The 14,332-nt window shown below is 34.1% G+C and overlaps 2 protein-coding genes and 1 long non-coding RNA gene across 3 annotated transcripts; 1 reads left to right on the plus strand and 2 right to left on the minus strand.

Annotated features, from left to right (window-relative positions):
• Positions 1–489: 489 nt before the first annotated feature.
• LOC139906177 (uncharacterized) lies at positions 490–2,614 on the minus strand. Its single transcript, XR_011781514.1, has 2 exons — positions 2,473–2,614; positions 490–2,406 (listed from the first exon to the last, which is right to left on the minus strand). It is a non-coding gene; the product is annotated as an uncharacterized lncRNA (long non-coding RNA).
• A 5,797-nt stretch (positions 2,615–8,411) lies between these two features.
• LOC121123414 (protein MTO1 homolog, mitochondrial) lies at positions 8,412–11,007 on the plus strand. Its single transcript, XM_040718536.2, has 2 exons — positions 8,412–9,327; positions 9,402–11,007. The coding sequence occupies exons 1-2, from the start codon at positions 9,005–9,007 to the stop codon at positions 10,963–10,965; spliced, it is 1,887 nt and encodes a 628-aa protein (XP_040574470.1). The 5' UTR covers positions 8,412–9,004; the 3' UTR covers positions 10,966–11,007.
• A 1,053-nt stretch (positions 11,008–12,060) lies between these two features.
• Positions 12,061–13,287, minus strand: LOC121123415 (uncharacterized). The gene has a single exon (XM_040718537.2). The coding sequence runs from the start codon at positions 13,285–13,287 to the stop codon at positions 12,337–12,339; it is 951 nt and encodes a 316-aa protein (XP_040574471.1). The 3' UTR covers positions 12,061–12,336.
• Between the last annotated feature and the right edge of the window lie 1,045 nt (positions 13,288–14,332).

Consider the following 14,332-nt stretch of genomic DNA (forward strand, 5'->3'; position numbering starts at 1 on the left):
TATTGGTCCAGATAATCTATTATCAGAGAGATTTGGGCTATCAAGCTCAAGAATTAGACAGCATAAGGCAAGTTCATTAGCATGCAGACTCCACACTTAGCAGACCAGTTTTCTCCCAAACTGCATTACAAGTTTTTGGATAACTCCAATATTTACACCAGTGTTTAAATTTGTTGAGTTCCTCCAAAGACCAGGATTTTTTTATCAAACGCCCTCTCTTTTAACCATCTAAATATAAACTATGCAATTTGTGCAGGTTTTGATTCTATCTTGTTTGCTTTCGATGGTATAAAGTGGAACAAGTAATGGCTCACAGGCTCACTAACATAACTAGGTATAGTACTCTTCCTTGATCCTCCCAATAAATGGATAGTCAAGTCGATTCATTCATCAAAGAGGATACAGGAGATTGGCTCCTCTTCTCTACACCTCTTTTCAAACTTGTCTCTTATCTCTTTCATCAACTTTTCCTGCCCTCTTCTAATCTTATTTTTTTCAATGTTTTACGTTAATGGTTTATTAAACTAATTCATGACTCTAATATTAGTTCTATTAACTAATATAAAGTCTATGTAAATTATGTTGAAACATGTTTTGCCAATGGATTTATAAAATATAATATTTAAAAGTAAACATAAACTACCAATTGGGCTCAATTCTGAATTTTATAACAACACTAAATATCATCAAAACGTAAACTTATTTAACTTAATGTTAAGTTATGATTAAAATTTCTTCATATTTGAGCCCTTCACATCTAGGATAATAAATATACATTCCCTTAATATGAATATTTATGAATTACGTAAAGATAGACAGTACTGGAAAATATAGAAAATCCGCATTTTCTCTAATTTTCAAAGTGAAATTGATGTAGCTTAGGTTTATTTAATCTTTTTGAAAATTATATTTTGAAATCTACGTGAACAAACACAGTATGTAAACACTACCAGTTTTGATTTTAAAAAAAATGAAAAGTACGACCCAGCTATATATATAGGAGTTTTACAAAATTCCGATATACGGGGAGAGAAAAACTTGCAGGAGGCATGCGCAAAAGTATACAAATGTTTTGGGAACCCCTATAAAAATGCTAGATTTCCATTACTTAAATGTGGGAAATCAATTTTGATGTCCTTTCAAATTTCAAACAGACAATAGCACTTCAATCTTTAGTACTGCGCAATATAAAATTACTTTGTCTTGATTTTTAACCTCTTTTTTTTCTTCTTCAATAAATATCATTTATTGTATGGAGAGTGGTGGAAGATATTCATATACTCGGATTTAATATTAAAATTTAAAAAAAAAAGTATAAATCGGTTAAGTTTTTATACAGGGTATCCACGATAAATTGGAACTACTTTAAACTTCATCCAGATCCATAATGTGGATACTTGGGGTTAAATCATACTAATATAAAAACTTGCGTGAACAATACACTATAACTTTCACCACAATTGTTTTGACAACAAACAATAGTCATCATGGAACAAGCAAGGAGAGACGCCATCCTCGAATGGGCTTGCGCGGGACACAAGCCCTCTGCTATCTACAAGCTTCTTAACTACCCCACGACCACGCTGTACCGGGTCTTCAATGCCTGGGAGGTTGAGGGGAAGGTCTGCTGAAAGGCCCACAACATGAGAAGTGACCGAATCCGCACTCCCCGCTTCCTTGAAGGCCTCCAGAAGTCCATCAAGGCTTCCCCGGGGACTTCCTTGTCCAGGTTGCCCAAGAACCGTGGAGTGAGCAAGCAGCTGGTCTCCAAGGCTGTGAATGAGGACCTCGGATACAGTTCATACCGAATGGCCAAACAATACATCCTCATGGCATCCGTGAAGGCCACCAGGCTCACCAACGGTAAGCGTCTCCTCAATGACCTGAAGAGCCATGGAGGAAGAATCATCTTTTTCTCCGACGAGAAGAACTAGACTGTCAACAAAAGCTACAACGTCCAGAATGACAGGTGGCTTCCCAAGGAGAGAGAAGAGGTCCCTGCGGTCTTCACCCCAAAGTTCCCGGCCTCCGTGATGCCCCTGGGTGTCATCTGCAGCACCGGTGAGGTGACACCTCCTTTCTTCTTCAATCCCAAGGAAAGGGTTAACGCGATAAGGTACTGCGAAGTCATGGAGGAGTTTGTCATCCCCTGGATGAAGGATACGGCCGCTGGGAGGGAGTTCATATTCCAACAAGACTCCGCGCCCGCACACATCGCCATGAGGACCACTAACATCTTCAACTCCCACGAAATCACTTTCTGGGATCGCAACACCTGGCCCTCCAACTCACCCGACCTCAATCCGTGTGATTACTACTGGTAGGGGAAGTTGGAGAGGGAGGTGTGCAAGGTCAGCCACAAGAGCATCGCGGCACTGAAGGGCTCCATTACGAGGGAGTGGAATGCTGTCGAGAAAAAAAAATCAAAAAGTAGTAATCACAAAGACTCAGCCTGGAGTAACACGAACTTACCTAGAAGAAAACTTTACTGTGATCCCTGAGTCTTTGGAAGGACTCGAAAAATGGACACGTATTATACATGCTAATTATTAAATAAATTACAAAACTTTAATTTCTTTTGAGTCTGTGCTTTTTGCATGTACTATATTTGTGTAATGCTTATAACAATAATATTGATTGTTATGTCCGCCATGAATATTTATTAGCTGTAGCTAATTGACTAATTATGCAATTCAATTGCAGGTATTTAAAAGTATCATCTTTTACACAATACTGTATTCTGGCTTTCCTGAAAATTCCATGCAATTCTTTCAATCTTTAAGAAAGTTGTGTTGTTTTATTGAAATATCATATTTTATTAGATCACATATTTTGGTGTAGGTTATAACAGTGTGAAAAAAAGACGTGCAATTTCGAGGATAATTTGCTCATAATTTCCTTAATATTGGAGCTAAAGACATGATCTTTTTTAGTATTATCTATTAGATAAAACAGGTTTAAAAGGGGAAAAAAATAGAATATGATTTTTTTAACATACTTACTATATATATACCTACAGGTATGTTACAAAGAATCAATAATAATTTACTCAAATACTTTAAACAGGTTCCTACGATATATTTTAAGTGCAGAACTTTGTGAACACTAAAATGACTTTTATTTGTTAGATAAGCACAGAGTTATTGGACTTTTTTAAAGCCGAAAATTGAATAAAAGAAACTTAAGGATCGAAAAATTCAGTTATTATGTCCACATAAGCCTTTCTGTTACGAATAATACTCTTAAAATCTTAATAAATGAATAATTAGTAATAAAATAACCTTCTAATTTCTACTAAAGGAGTTTGGTATTAGGTAAGTTTGTCATAGTGGATATAATTGGAACTTGATACATTCTTATTGTTTTATTCGTTGAGTTCAATGCCTGCTTGCATTGCATTACATTGTCATCGCCAAGATTCGAAACCAACCAAATGGTCAAGAATTTATTCTAAGCACTTCAAATTACAGCAAGGAAAAGATACTCAGAGGAATTAAAGCAATTTGTATTGACTTTACAGTTTTTCTCTCAGAAGGTTTTGATTATGTCCCAACATGGCATTGCCACATTTTTGTGTCATTAGAACCTAGTATGGATCGATTGATGGTTCTCCTGGCTTTACTCTAGAATCATTTGAAGCATTAAAAATACGAGCTCAATGGCGAAAAAATCTATTGCAACCTCACTCTAGATGAAATGAGTATAAAGAAAATGATTGAGTTTGATGGCAGTAAGTACCATGGGTACGTGGATATTGACACAGGAGTGTCCGACGATTCAATGCCTCCTGCCACAGAGGCTCTTGTACTGATGGTGGTTGCCGTCAATGGGAGCTGGAAAATATCTATTGGAAACTTTATGATCATCCATGGATTATCTGGGAGAGAAAAGGCAAATTTTGTTCGTACGGCTTTGAGTAGAGTGTATGATACGGGTATAATCATTCCTAGTATTACATGTAATGGACCCTCTTGCAACTTCCCTATGTTTAACCCCCTCAGAGCTGGTCTCCATCCAAATAATATGGAAACTACGTTTCCTCATCCTTCTAATCCTGAAATCAAGATAGCAGTTATATTTGATATTTGCCATATGATGAAGCTCGAGAGGAATACATTTACATCCTTTGGTGTCATGAAAAATCAAAGAGAAGAGGAGATTCGTTGGAGCTTTATCAATGAACTGTACTTATTACAGAAACATGAAGGTCTGAGAGCTGGAATAAAGTTCCGAAAAGCTCACATTGAATGTAGAATAATGAAAATGAAAGTAAATTTGGCATGCCAAACACTTTCGAGAAGTATAGCACATGCTTTGCACATGCTCACAATTGGTCTTCAACACAAAATATTTTTGAACTGTACGGCTACAGTGGAGTTCATTAGAATATTTGACGCCTTATTTGACATTTTTAACTCTCTGAATATATTAGGAAGCTCAACTAAAGCCCCATTAAGAAGATCCAACTATGATTATTGGCGCCCTTTCTTGGAATCAAGAGATTATATCAAATAATTCAAAACTTGCAGAGGTCAAAAAGTTGTTAATACAAACCAAAAAACAGGATATGTTGGATTTTTGATTGCAATTAAAAGTTTTATACACTTACATCATTCTCTTATAGACAAAAATTATCTAAAATATATTCTGACTTACAAATTCAGTCAAGATCACATGGAACTTTTCTTCTCTGCAATTTGCTCTGCCAACGGGTATAATAATAATCCTTCGGTCAGTCAGTTTTCCTCCGCTTATAAAAGATTGATTATTTAACATGAGATTAAAGCAGGCACGAGAGGAAATTGCTTAAGTCAATATACCACCACCTTTCTATCTTCCACGGAAACAAAGGAAGATGCCAGATAAATATGAATAGCAATCATATGGAATTTACTCGTAAACATGGCTTAATTGATAAAGGTCCCTTGCAGATCGGACATGACTACAGCAAAGTGCCTAATCCTAACTCTTGCATAGCAATTTCGGACTATAAAAGAGGGGTCATCACTTACATTGCCGGATTTGTAGTGAAAAAATTGGAAAAAACAATCATTTGTGAAAAATGTATTGAATCTTTGTGGTGTCTTAACAACAAATTCTGGGTCGATTATGCCTTGATAAAACAAAAAGATTGGGGAGAATTGCATCAAACAATACTAACCTATCCTTCTAAGGATGTAATTGAAGTTTGTCTAGAAACTGAAAAGATGTTTGAAAGACTTTTAAATTCTACAAAACAGGCCTTGCGGAGAGATTCCAGCCTGACTCTTAAAATTAGCATTGCAGTTTTGAAAAATATTAGCTTTCGTAAAAATTAGGTCTTTCAATGCTTTAGTGATCAAATATTTGATTCATCTCCAGAATATAATCATGTATTTTCCCTTATAAAAGCAATTTCTCGATGTTATGCAAGTATAAAACTGAGACTGTTGAAGGAGCCAAGATTCGGAGTGTTCTCACGAATCTGATACAGTTTAAGAATCAATAATTTGAAAAATATCAAAAATATCTTGAAATACTTAATTTTATTTATTAGTATATAATATTTTTTAGAATAAATTATACTTCACTGATTAGATGTTTATTTATTTAAAATATTCTAAAAAAAATTTTTATTAAAATTAGTATCTACTAGAACAAACGAGAATATTAGGAATTTATAAGAAAAAATCAAATATGAAAATGTTCTTCATTGTGTTGTTATAGGCTGCATGCGATTCAAGCGAATTTAAACACCAATCGTAAATATTCCTTTTAGAGATGAATTGTGATACTTCTTTCTTAAGAGTGAAAATTGAGGTTGATGAATTATTATAACATTAATAATGAACTATTTTACAGATCGGATATATCTTTATGAAATTATGGTACTTGATAAATAAAAGTCTAAGGTTTACCAAATCCTGTCCTTAGTTGACACTAGATGTACGAAGGTTGTCGAAAATTAATCTTTTTTAAAACAAAAATTTACAATAATATAATAATAATATACAATAATATTTGTTTTTTTTTTAATAATTAAATATCAATTAGAATTTTTTTTTTTTCTAAAAATTCAAAAAATCTATAGCCATTCACAAAAATTCAAAAATCAATGTTTATCATTGACATCAAGTAGCATTTAATGCAAGTATAAGTCTTTTTTATTAATAAAGCCATTTGATTGAGTTTTTATCAAAGTTTATTGGAAATTTGTTTAACTTAACGTAGTAAGAATATACACTTTGAACCCCCAGATGGTGTCTCCATCAATTATGATGTCATATATAACGTCAGTGAAAATGCTCTATTTATTTGTACAAAGTTCAAGTGTGGGCCTTCAACCTAAATGTTCAAAATGTACCAGCAATTCATCACTGTATACATGGTAATTACTTATTAGATCAACTCCGATTATAATTAATATTATTAGTACGATTAATTTAAACAAGCCTTGTTTAGTATACCGGGAATATAGTGGTTCTGGAGTCTAATATATTTAAGATGGCACAATACAAAATCGGTATTAAACTTGTGAATAGAGTGCAACTATGTCATAAATATAAAATAAGTAAAAATGAGCCGCCTTATGACGTAATTTATGAGCTCTCCGCACCAAACACAATTATCTATTAGACATAATGTCATAAATTTTATGAACCCAACCTCAATTCCAAACAAAAAACCTGCAGAAGTAGGAGCGTGCCCAAGATATGGGCTGGAAGAGCTGTTGCCCTCCCCAAATTAAGGAATGTTTGCTCTTTACTAGAAATTTTATTCGTCATTCTGGCAAATTATGCAGCAAAGCAAAAAATTAAATTTTTTGTGAATAGCTATGAATTTTTGAAACTTTTTTTCAAAAAATTTCATATGTGAAATGTAATTATTGAAAAAAAATTCGAAAAATTTTAATTTGTGTAAAAGGTTGTGGATTTTCGGATTTTTTTTTTTTTCAATAAAATTAATATTGGCAATTTCATTTTTGAAATTTGTTAACAAAAAATTTAATATTTCAATTTTTTTTTCAAGAAATTTAATTTTATGTGAGTTACTATAGTTTTTGAATTTTTATCTAAAGAATTTAATGGCGGAAATTGTTTTTACAATTAAAATAATTTTCTATGGATTTTTGAATTAATATTTGAAATTCAATTTTGAAATTTTTTCCCCTAAATATTTAATATTTTGTGAATAGCCATAGTTTTTTGAGATTTGTTTCCAAAAATTAAAATTTTTGTATTTTTTCTTTTTTAAATCCAAAAACTAACCCCCCTCCCTCAAAATAGAATCCTGCGGACACCCCTAGGAAGACCCTGAAAGTGCATATGAACTACACTCGACGAAATTTTTTTAATATATTTTTAGCCAAAAAGTCTCGAAATACCGATACAAATTTATGTACCTAAATCGATTTATAAATATTAGGATCATGTCAGCACTAGTCTGAACTAAAAAAATGTAGCTTTTTATTATATTTAAATAAAAACATATTGAAAAATATTAACAAATTCAAAAAGGAAGGCTTTTTGAATATTTAACTTATTTAGGTTTATATTTGGATTAAGGTGCGGGAGGGTAGATTTGTCGACGCACCAATATCTCAGTTGTTATCAATGCAAATTGTAAATTCTTACTGTTAGTTTATTACATCATATTAATTATGTCTGAGAAATTTCATAATCCTAACTTCATTTTTCAACTTTAAGTAATCTTTCCTACAAAAAGAAACAGAAAAAGTCTCGAAATCAACTGTTAGTTAGCCAAATAAGTCAATCATCCCCACTGTTATTTATATCTCATGACCTCCCAGACTTATCATTGTCAAATTATAGTATGAAATTCTAAAAAAAGACACAATTAGGCTAATACTATCTGGAGGAGTACAAACTCCTACCAGGCAACCTGTTGTGGTGAAAATGACATTTTTGACTAAAAATTCCTATTGGTAACTCATTTAAACTTTGTCCAACTATATTTGTCGTAGTTGTAATTTTAGTTCAACATCACATGATATTTTATTAATCTTTTTCATTTTCAATGTTGAAATAGTACATAAATTAAAAATTAGACATCATTATCTTATTTAAGCTACTCATTTTGATATTTATAACTCTATTTTACTATATCTGAGGCAAAGTCACCTTGATCTAAGGAGTTATCCAAAAATCCCGTCTCATATATCAAATTATTCAACACCTTCAAAAATTGATCCCCAAATTCATCATATAAAATAATCTACTAAAATTCATTTTTTTAGCCACTTTTTCGTCTTTGGATTATGTAGAAATATTTCTTAAAGGTTATATGTAAGACATAGGTCGAAACAATTAGTCTTAGTATCTATTTTAATTGAAAAATGTTTTTATATTAATATTAAAATTTTGATGATTTGGTAGAGATACATATATGCCACGTGACTTGTAAACGGATGAGGTTGCGCAGTAGATCTGGGACCACTCCATTGACGTCATTGCTACTTAATTCATGTTTACTTCAGAAAAAGTAAAAAATGTCCGTACGATATTTGTAATTTGTAACTATGAACGTTATATAAGCAAAATCAGCATTGAACTTCATTATTTTATAGTTTAAATACCATCGGTATTTATTCTGTGAGAAGTGAGTTCTGCGTAAAGTATGCATACGCACCTGGATGAGCATCTCCACACCCCTGAGTGTGTGCAACTGATTCGTGAATTAACAGATTGCCGCAATCGCTACACAAAGTGGACAGGAGGCTGTAACGAAATATACCAAAAAGTGAGAAACTGTTTACGAAAGGAACGCATTGAAAGAACGGAGCTCAACGGTAAAATTGCTAGAGAGCGTACAGCTAGGCTCAAAAAAAAATTTGCAAATCAAAACTCTGGAGAGTCTTTTGATCAATTCATAGAGAGACTTAAAAAATAATCCATTTGAGTCACACTAAATTAATTAAAAACATTATTTATATAATATTAAAGACTTTAATTGAGTTCCGCACTTGGTAGCCCCTTGGAATTTGATAATTATCGAGTAAATCAAAATGCATAGAATATTCGATGTAGTTGTTGTTGGCGGAGGACATGCTGGTTTAGAGGCTCTAGGTGCTTCTTTGCGCTCTGGCTGTCGCACTCTTCTTGTCACACAAAAACGCTCCACTCTAGGTGCTATGTCTTGTAACCCCAGCTTTGGGGGCATCGGCAAAGGACATCTTCTTAAAGAAATTGATGCATTAGATGGAATTTCTCCGAGGATTTGTGACGAAACAGGTATTCACTTTAGAGTATTGAATACTAGGAGGGGCTTTGCGGTTCGTGGTCCAAGGGCTCAAATTGATAGAGATCTCTTTAAAGCTAGAGTTCAGGAGTGAGTATTTCAATTTATATTTTAAACCAATATTTACAGCTGGCAATTATTAATTAATTATACATTATTTGTAGGGAAATCCATAACTTTGAAAAAAAAGTGTACCCTGAAAGATTTACCCTTTATGAAAATACTGTGGAGGACTTAGTAGTTGAAAATGGAAAACTTGTCGGAGTAATTCTATCTGATGGATCCAAAGTTATGACTAAGGCTGCTATTCTAACAGTGGGCACATTTCTTAGAGGTTGTATTAATATTGGAACAACTACTTATCCCGCTGGACGAATGGGAGATTCTTCTTCTATAGGTCTTGCTCAAACGCTCCAAAAATTTGCTTTTCGACTTGGAAGGCTAAAAACAGGGACACCGCCTCGACTTTTTAAGAAATCAATTAATTTTGAGAGCCTTGATTTAATGCATCCAGACGATTGTCCTGAACCCTTTTCTTTCCTGAATGAAAGAGTCAAAATTGAGTCTAAAGACCAAGTTCCTTGTCATATAACATCAACCTCTTCCAAAGCTCATAAAATAATTATCGATAACCTTCATTTAAATAGACATGTTTTAGAGGAGGTTAACGGTCCTCGCTATTGCCCTTCAATTGAATCCAAAGTTATTAAATTTCCTAAAAATGCTCATCACATCTGGCTAGAACCCGAAGGAATCAAGTCTGACCTAATTTATCCTCAAGGCTTGTCTTGTACATTACCTGAAGAACTGCAGCAATCCTTCATAAATAAGATTGTTGGACTTGAGAATGCAAAAATTGCCAACCCAGGATATGGAGTTGAGTATGATTATGTGGATCCTAGAGAGATTTTGAATACTCTTGAGACAAAGAAAATACCTGGACTCTATCTTGCTGGTCAAATAAATGGAACTACCGGATATGAAGAGGCAGCTGCACAAGGGTTGGTTGCTGGGGCTAATGCCGCTAATAAAATACTCAAAAAGCCGCCCCTGATAATCAACAGAACGGAAGGATATATAGGTGTTTTAATTGATGACTTAACAACGAAAGGAACATCAGAACCGTACAGAATGTTTACAACCAGAGCTGAATTTCGTCTACATTTACGTCCTGACAATGCAGATATCCGATTGACTCAAAAGGGTATGGATTGTGGAATTATCGGAAAAGATCGTGCATGTCGATTTTATTCAATGAAGAAAAAATACAATTCCTTAAAAGAAAAGTTGACTACTGTTACTTACTCTAAGAAGGAATGGGCTTCACTTTTGAACATTCCAATTTCTACCCCAAAAAATATCCAAGTTAGCGCTTATGAAATTTTAGGTGTGAGTAACTATGGAGTAGAATTTGAAGATCTAGCCAATATTAGCCCTTTCATATACAAAGACAAAAGTATCTATGGAATTGGTAAAAAGTTAAAAATCGAATCTATATATAGTGAATCCTTAAAGGATATTCAATATCAAATGGATCAAGTGAAACGTGAGAGTAATTTAATTTTATCCTCTAGTCTAAATTTAGACGATAATAAGTTGGGATTATCCTTGGAAGAAAGAGAAAAGTTAGCTATGATGCTTCCAACCACATTGGCAAATGCATCACAAATCCCTGGAATTACTCCAAATGCAGTAATTAATTTGCTTCGGTATGTTAAGAAGCAATAGAAGTGGGGGATATTCTTTATTAAAAAACATATTTAACAGACATTAGTTAATGAGCATTATTATAATTAAAATTTCATTGGTATACCTTGGCCATTTATTAACTGGCCAGATAAAAAAGGGTTAGCATTGTCCAGCAGAGTTAAGATTCCTGTTACTGTACTTTTCAAACTAATTCCTTCCTTATGCTCCCTACTATCTCCTTCACTTCTAGATGAGGTTTCATCTTCGCTTATATCATACTGAGTTACTTCAACCTCACCCGAGTCTGTAACTTCGTATACATCTACCAAGGATGAAAAGCCAACTTTTTTATTTTTTTTATAAAGAGCACCATTGTCTATAGCCATGGAATAGAGTAGAATTCCCGTATCTTTAAGCCCTTTTGCTAGAGCCTTGATTGCCATATTTTGAGAACATTTTGCACATTGATAGGATAAGTAATTTAAAGTCTCAGTCTCAGATATGGATGATGCCATTGTGGTTAAATTAATTATGATTGTGTTAGCCTGTTGACCTTCAAATGCTTCGTTTAGAGCTCCATCGAATGTGTATCCTCCAATAGAAGTATGACCAGTCAAATCTCTGTTTTCATTGTTTAAGTTACTCACATTTAGTATAGAGCTTAATTCACTCCTCAGCATATATGGTAAAAAAGTCTGAATGAGTAGGACAGGTCTAACAGTCTCAGCCATAAATTGTTGCATCATGTGTGTAGTAACAATTCCGTTTGGATCACTTCGCCGGGGAAATAGACGGTTACAGCAAAGAACGATGGCAGACAATTGAGGAATTCCATTTCTTTTAAGAATATCAAAAACTCTTGCTATGAAGGAACCATAAGAGTCCTCATTAGATATGTCAAATTCAATTGGTATTACTTTTGGTGTGTTTTTATATTTGAGATCTCGAAACATCATGTGTCGTGGCCTCCTAGTTCCTACCACCACGAGTTTGAGACTTGAATCAGCCCATAGGTATATCTTTTCCAATAGTGACGCGGCCATGTTCGTGTTACATCCTAAAAACAATAATGTTTTGTGCCTTGGAACACCCATTTAAAAAACAACAAAATATCCATTGATAAACTTCACGGAATACGCATATTTTAAAATTTATTAATTTATAATAAGATATCTATATACTGAATAATTGTATAAACATATAAAGAGTGTCAAAAGTAAATTTTATAAAAGTGAATTATGATTAGCTAATTAGTGAGTGGGTGACATGAAAAAAATCTATAAAGAAAGCCTTTCAACATCTTGGTAGAAAATTCCTAACAATTAGATTTAAATCATGCAAAGCTCTTTATTTTTCAGTTAACAAATATTTTAAGGATTTAAAATAAATCTTAAGATCCACACTTTTAATTTAATTACATCCGGGTTGTTGAGGGATGTTATACGCAGAAGAAGAAACCCCTTTATAATAGGGATTATATCCAGTAACTTGTCCAGGGCCAGGTTGCATTCGGTGAAGCATTCCAGGATACGGCGTAGAGGTTAGTGGAAGTGGTGCAAGAGCTGGAGCTGAGCTCGAAGGGATATTTACTGGATTAGGTTGAGTGGGTGTTGAAGGAGTGTTATTTTGTAGAGTGTACATGTTGACGGGCATCATGGGTGGATAAGGACGATGGACGTTGGATTGTGGTGGCTTTGGTATACGCTGTTGCTGCTGTTGTTGATATAACTGTTGTTGATGGTTTTGTTGTAACCCTGGATTTAGAGAATGTTGCTCAGGTTGAGGAACAGTAGTAGTATTAACAGGTGGGGCTTGTGTTGGAGTAGGTGTGGGTTGTGATTCTTCCTGTGAAGCCTTTCCTTGAAGAGGATCAAACTCTTTACTTTCTTCTCCATTCATGGACAACTTCTGTTCATCTCCAGTTGAAGGACTAGATACCTCTTTTTCAACCTCTCTTTCTTTCTTTCTGGATGCTCCTACAACTTGAGTATCATCCTCCAAAGAATCCAACAATCTATTAACACGATCTCTAATTTGACGAAGTTCATTCTTCACAGACTCTACATTTCCAGTTAACCCAAGTGCCTTTGAGCTTTCTTCAGAGGCTCCATTGACTAGTAGTGTTAGCTTCAAAACTGGAGATATCTCCAAACCGAAAGCCAAATCTGCACTATCAAAAATTGTGATGAGATCTCCATCGTCATCTTTATATTTGAGTAAAATCTCATCATCATTGGTCAACTTCCCTCTGAATACACGCTGAAGCATGAGAATTAATTCATCATAGGTTAGTTCCTCGTTGTGAATAGAGACGCGACGAATATCATTGCCTAAAGTGGCTTTTATCATTAGTTTGCTCATTCTATTGCCTTCCTTTGAAAGCACTAATCAATCTGGAATTAAAATGAAAAAAATACTTATGAATACTTTGAAGATAAACATTTGTTTTTGAAGACAACGATAGTGTTTTGTATATTAACATATGATAAAAAAAAGATATATATTTAACAACTGACAAACTGGATATTCATGTGTGCAACAAATGTATATTTTATGAATGTATGTACAAATAATTATCTGAATGTTCCACAGCTCATCAAAATGGAGTCTTCTCTACCATGGAGCGAAGAAATGAACCGCTTTTATTCAATCATAAAAATTCCAACAAAGTAATTATTTTTTTTAAACTCTCCATATGAAGAGGGATTTCATTAAATAGCTTGATTGATGGTTTTATTTAATTATTTTTGCACGAGACGGACATGGATGTGATGACAAACAAGTCATCATTCAATGCAAATTATAATTTCCAACACGATCCCGAGGAATGAGTCTTAGCTCTGAGCCATGTTTCATGAAAACATTTCCTGCAGTTTGTTGAGGATTGATGCCAATGCCATCATCCGTAATGATGGCGGATGTTGCAGGAGGAACCTTGAACTCTTCTGCAGCAAACTTTAGGACTGCAGTGAAAGGAGTTCCTTCGGGAACGGAGAGCACCTTGAATGGTAACTTGGGATCAGAGGTTAGTGTGATTTTAAAACTGACTTTGGACATCCTTGATAGTGAAATATGCTGCAATCACAAGAAGAACCTCAAGGGGAAAAAGTGACAGGGCCCTTTTGGATGGGTGTTTGAAGGAGCTAAAGAATCCCTTTTTTTATTTATTTCATCGTCATCATTTTGATTTCAGTATTCTTTTATTTCACGTACACGCGCACACTACCAATGGCAATACTACTGAGAGGAGACTACCAAACAGAAGGAGTGCACTAGTGAAGGCGGAGCTCTCTCTCTCTCTCTCTGTATCTACCTCGCTGCTAGAAAGAGATAAAAAGAATAGCCTAACTTACACGTCATCTCCCTATGACGTCATGATTTCACACTTTTTATCGTTTTTAATTTT

Source organism: Lepeophtheirus salmonis, chromosome 8 (genome assembly GCF_016086655.4).
Source record: "Lepeophtheirus salmonis chromosome 8, UVic_Lsal_1.4, whole genome shotgun sequence".
NCBI classification, from domain to species: domain Eukaryota; kingdom Metazoa; phylum Arthropoda; class Copepoda; order Siphonostomatoida; family Caligidae; genus Lepeophtheirus; species Lepeophtheirus salmonis.

Bases quoted from the DNA above. Each gene is read 5' to 3' on its own strand.
- LOC121123415 (XM_040718537.2), bottom strand. From the start codon at position 13,287: ATGAGCAAACTAATGATAAAAGCCACTTTAGGCAATGATATTCGTCGC.
- LOC121123414 (XM_040718536.2), top strand. From the start codon at position 9,005: ATGCATAGAATATTCGATGTAGTTGTTGTTGGCGGAGGACATGCTGGT. The intron at 9,328-9,401 runs GTGAGTATTTCA...CATTATTTGTAG, and splicing joins TTTAAAGCTAGAGTTCAGGA to GGAAATCCATAACTTTGAAA.